General features: G+C 38.5%; 1 protein-coding gene across 1 annotated transcript in view; it reads left to right on the top strand.

The window, feature by feature from the left end:
* Nucleotides 1-5,796, top strand: part of RGS7BP (regulator of G protein signaling 7 binding protein) — a 209,770-nt gene extending 203,974 nt beyond the window's left edge. Inside the window, exon 6 of the mRNA XM_077286122.1 lies at nucleotides 4,888-5,796. Within this exon, the coding sequence (XP_077142237.1) occupies nucleotides 4,888-4,979 (92 nt within the window). The 3' untranslated portion in view covers nucleotides 4,980-5,796. The remainder of the gene's footprint in view (nucleotides 1-4,887) is intronic.
* The last annotated feature ends 204 nt before the right edge of the window (nucleotides 5,797-6,000 follow it).

Genomic DNA, 6,000 nt, shown 5'->3' on the forward strand with positions numbered 1-6,000 from the left:
ACAGGACAATGACCCCAAACACACCTCCAGGCTGTGTAAGGGCTATTTGTCCAAGAAGGAGAGCGATGGGGTGCTATGCCAGATGACCTGGCTTCCACAGTCACCAGACCTGAACCCAATTGAGATGGTTTGGGGTGAGCTGGACCGCAGAGTGAAGGCAAAAGGGCCAACAAGTGCTAAGAATCTCTGGGAACTCCTTCAAGATTGTTGGAAGACCATTCCCAGTGACTACCTCTTGAAGCTCATCAAGAGAATGCCAAGAGTGTGCAAAGCAGTCATCAAAGCAAAAGGTGACTACTTTGAAGAACCTAGAATATAAGACATAATTTCAATTGTTTCACACTTTTTTGTTAAGTATATAATTCCACATGTGTTAATTCATAATTTTGATGCCTTCAGTGTGAATGTACAATTTTCATAGTTATGAAAATACAGAAAAATCTTTAAATGAGAAGGTGTGTCCAAACTTTTGGTCTGTACTGTATATATATGTATGTCATTGATACACACACATATATATATATATATATATATATATATTTAAAACAGAACTAGATAGCAGAAAAGCCGGTAATTCAATTGCCGGCTTTTGCTATCTCCTTATCAAACCCGACAAGATATGAGACATGGTTTACATACAGCAAACCATTTCATATCCCTTATTTTTTACATATTCCTCACTACTAATGTTAGAAGTGTCTGTGTGCAAAATTTGGGAGCTCTAGGTGTTGAAACAAAGGGTTAAATCACGGAAAAAACTGGCGTGGGCTCCTGCGCAATTTTTTTCCCCAGAGTGGGAAAGCCAGTGACTGAGGGCAGATATTAATAGCCTAGAGAGGGACCATGGTTATTGCCCCCCCCCCCCCGGCTAAAAACATCTGCCCCCAGCCACCCCAGAAAAGGAGCATGTGTAAGATGCACCTATTCTGGCACTTAGCCACTCTCTTCCCACTTGTCACCTTGCTAATGTAAGGTGACACTAAGCCTGGTTGATAATGGGGAGATGTCAATAAGACACCTATCCATTATTAATCCAATAGTAATGAAGGGTTAAAAAAAACACTCACACATTATGAATAAAATATTTTAATGAAATAAATACACATGGGGTTTTAACATCTTTATTGTACACTCAATCCAACTGATGACTCTTGTCATCTGAAGAAAAGGGAAAATAAACAACAACAATATCCCATACCTGTCCGCCGTACAGTCATGTCCCACGATGTAAATCCATCTGAAGGGGTTAAATAATTTTTCAACCAGGAGCCTGCTAATGCAGCTGCCCCTGGCTGTAAAAACTGGGGAATGAATGGAATGCAGGGGAACGTAGCTTCGTAGACTTGCGGTGCTGCGCCCCCTGGTGGCATAAACTCATATGAACTCTAGCGTGGGAAAATATTCAGAAAAATTCCCACGCAAGAGTACAGAAAAATCCTTAAATGAGAAGGTGTGTCCAAACTTTTGGTCTTTACTATATAGATATATATATATATATATATATATATATATATATATATATAGACTGTATATAAGCTTTCACGAATATTTGAGCCCATGGATCCATTATATGTCCATTTTGCAAGCCGGCGAGAAAATCTCACCATACGGATGCCATACGGATGCCATATGGAGGTTTACATGCTCAAAATAAGCAGCCAACGGATGACATACGGATCACTGTTCAGGGAACATTTCTGCATATTTGGTCCATAAAAAATGGATCATATTTGTATACGTTCTGTGTGACTCCAACGTAAGTAATAAATGTGGCACCAACGCTCAATCAATGATAGGGGATAAAAAAAAACCTTAAAGCAGCAAGTGGAACCATAAACCCCTGTTAATGGTGTAAACAAAGACCGTAAGTGTGCACTACTAAACAAAAAACTGTTCCACTAAAAAGATTATTATAACTGCTATCCCAAAGAACTGCTCAAATGGATACTGAAAAAAACAAGCAACCGATATTGAAAAAATTGAAGAAAGAAACGTCAGGTAGTGATAATAAGTTGTGGTTTTTCATTCAGTTTACTACCGGTAGCTGCTTGCACTAAATTACATACACAGCACAAATATAAGAAAGGCCAGTCAGTACATGGGCTGCTACAAATATCCACAAGAAAATATTAGTTCTATTCACTAAATTAGAATATCATCAAAAAGTTAATATATTTCAGTTCTTCAATGCAAAAACTGAAACTCATATATAGAGTCATTACAAACAGTGATCTATTTCAAGTGTTTATTTCTGTTAATGCTGATGATTATAGCTTACAGCCAATGAAAGCCATAATCATCAACATTAACAGAAATAAACACTTGAAATAGATCACTCTGTTTGTAATGACTCTATATAATATATGAGTTTCACTTTTTGTACTGAAGAACTGAAATAAATTAACTTATTGATGATATTCTAATTTAGCGAGAAGCACTTGTAGTATATAAATACATTAGTTTTATTACAAACAATAAAAACATGTTTTCAATAAACTAATAAGCACTTGGAACCAGTTTATTTAGCCAGAAATTCATTTTTAATTTTATTTTTCTTATTTTCTGTCATATATTATAACATCCGAATGTGATAGTGTGTTTTCATATTGTTTGTAATAAAACTAATGTATTTCTATACGGTATATTTTTATGCACATCGCTGTGAGTATTGTATAACTGCCTTGTATATTTAACATCAAGTTGAGGTGGAGCCACGGGCTATTTAACTAGTGATGAGCGAGTGTACTCGTTGCTCGGGTTTTCCCGAGCACGCTCGGGTGGTCTCCGAGTATTTGTGAGCGCTCGGAGATTTAGTTTTCATCCATGCAGCTGCATGATTTGTGGCTTCTAGACATCTTGAATACATGTGGGGATTCCCTAGCAACCAGGCAACCCCCACATGTACTCAGGCTGGCTAGCAGCCATTAATCATGCAGCTACCGACAACAAAAACTAAATCTCTGAGCCCTCACAAATACTCAGAGACCACCCAAGCGTGCTTGGGAAAACCCAAGCAATGAGTATACTCGCGCATCACTATATATAACATCAAGGAGAATCAAGGTGAACTTGCCATTAGTCGAGTTGCCAACAACTAATCGTCCTCATCCGGCGAAGGAAATAGCAGTGTTTCCGAAACATGTAAGGGCGATATACGACGCTTCCAAGCATCCGTACCTCAGAAGTAGTGTGACTGTGAAGTAACACGCCGACTGCTCCAACACACGGGTCATCATAGTTTCAGGTGACTCACCGACTGGGACACCCTGAATACATCTGTGATCGACGCTCCCAATACATCTTATGCAGGACTATACAGCAGTGCAGCCAATGGACATCACATAGATGCATCCATGTTCTGTTCTGGATTCTCACAGATCTATAGACATATGAGGGGCATTTATTAAAGATTTCCCCTGAGCCAGTTCCTGTGGACTGAGAGCAATGAAGCTTAGCACAGTGATTAGTCCTTCTCTACATAGGTGCCACGTAGGGTCACACACTTCTCCCATCTCTTTAAACAACTATAAACACATCGCTTGTAGAAGTCAACAGGTTTCTCCAAAGGCCACGTTGTGACTTCGGAAATCAGAGTCTTATCATCTGGAAAATGCTCGCTCTTCAAAAATAACTTCATTGTTGGAAAGAGGTGGAAGTCTGAGGTTGGGTGAATAGGAGGATGCGGTAGAATTTCACAGCCACAGGTGAATGCTTCCATTTGGGCAACATGTGATTTGTGAACTGGAGCATTGTCTTGCAGACACCTTTCGTATGTGGGTGATTGATCCTTGACCTGGCTCAAAAACGGATATGTCTCCTTTTTTTCTAAGTAGAGAAAAGCTCCACAAAAACACAGATGCATGAACAGCACAAAAGGCTAAAATGGCTATGTGAGCCAAAGAACCAAAAACAAAGGAATGCTAATGGAAGCAGGGTGCCAAAATGTAAAAATAATCAAAATAATCAATAAATTTAAATATTAGCCCTGCAACCAAAAGACTGGACGATAAATAGCCAATCACAGACAATCGGAATAAACCAAGGAAAAACAGAGAAGAGGAAAAACGGCCATAAAGTCCAAGAAGTAATATGGTAACAGTATAATATTAAATAATTATAATAAAACACAGGAGTAATAATGGGAGCAAAAGAATCAATGTGTACAAAGACAATTAATTAAAATCAAGGCCGCACATCCACATAGGAAAAATGGCCAAAAGCAGTAAATACTGGGATATAATCAGGCAAAAAAATGTAATTCCCCATTGTAATACAAAAAATCAGTAAGTGATTAAATATCAATAAAAAATTCTAAAATTATATACACAAAGTTAACATTATTCTACCGTAAAGTGCTGAGTGCTGATGTGTCAAAAGTAGGGGAACTCAGTGTAAAGGGGGATATCAGTATGAAGCAAAGGTGTACAAGTGCATTGGAACTGCAGTATTACTAGGTAGAGAAGAGAGACCACCTAAATGTGTAAAGATCAAATCAGAATAGGAATGGTCATAATCGTAATTGAATGCTTACAAAGGTAGTGGGGTCTCGCTCTCCACGCCTTCCAGGAGAGCAAGACTCCACTACCTTTGTAAGCATTCTCTCCATGGGGGCTCACAGTCTAAATTTCCTACCAGTATGTCTTTGGAGTGCGGAAGGAAACCAGAGAGCCTGGAGGAAACCCACACAAACACGGGTAGAACATATAAACTCCTTGCAGATGTTGTCCTTGGGTGTAATTTGAAACCAGGACCACAGGGGTGCAAAGCAACAATGCTAACCACTGAGCCACGTGCCAATTTGAAGCCAATCATTCAGTGTGAACTTACGCTAAAGTAACTCATCTGGACATTAATGATTGATACAATTATTTTGTTCTTCCTGCACAGACGACAGTAGCCTCCTCAACTTGACACCTTATCCACTCGTCAGAAGAAGAAAGAGAAGATTCTTTGGATTGTGTTGTCTCATCTCCAGTTAAAAAATATATATAGAAAAGCCATTCTTTCTGCTGATACGTTATAGTTTGACCTTTGCCGTCATATATCGTATTGAGGTTGGTTATTTCATTATGTATTCAGTGTTGCCTAAACTGCCTTGTTTCAAAACTTGTATAGTCTGGAGATGAACGCCAAGACTGGAGCGGTGGAGGAAGTGGCAAGCGAGACGATGCCATCAGTGACTGGCCGGATATGTTATGAAAGACTTTATGAACACTGCGGTGTTCATGGCATACAATAAATATGCAAAACGCTTTGATGTCCTAGTATTGTGCTATAGGAAAACCATTCCATCGGCATCACAGTGGAGGTTACTATGGATAATAGTGACACCAATCATTAGGAGAATATTGATGTATCAAGGCCAATAACTGTACTTTGTATTTTTAGTTCCTTCTCTCTTGTCTCAGTCATACTTAGTCTTCCACAATGCATCAGGATTTTGTCCAGAACCTCAGCCAAGTTTCTACCCTGCTAACTAGAGGATGAAAATGAAGTATTTATGGCTTGTACATATATTGTAATCTTGATGACGATCATCAGTATTTTCCTTTCAATCGAATGGTGTGATTTTCACAATTTTGAAGATGTTATACATGTATATTAAGATAGCGTATTCAATACCCGGATATATCCTCATGACCTAGAAAGACAATTTACCATATATTGTTACTATAGGAAGTTGAAGCATGGTGTCTGCATATCGACATAGTGTTAAATCCGATAGGGCATGCAAGAGTTAGCTGAGACTGAAATATACATTTTACATTGTTAATAAAAAATTTTTAGTTAAATGTGTGATATTTTGATTTGTGTTCTTCTATTGTCGCGTCATCTACAAACGAATGGATGATCAATTATTTTGATTATCGGGTCAATGTATTATTATGATAATCAATGAATCAAGGGAAATGCCGAATGAAGACTGCACAGACAGAAGGGAACGATGGATGATGGCTGAAAAATAACAGAAAATCAGTAAGAAGTGTCACGTGAGTAGAG

The sequence above is a fragment of the Ranitomeya variabilis genome, chromosome 1 (assembly GCF_051348905.1).
Source record: "Ranitomeya variabilis isolate aRanVar5 chromosome 1, aRanVar5.hap1, whole genome shotgun sequence".
NCBI lineage: Eukaryota > Metazoa > Chordata > Amphibia > Anura > Dendrobatidae > Ranitomeya > Ranitomeya variabilis.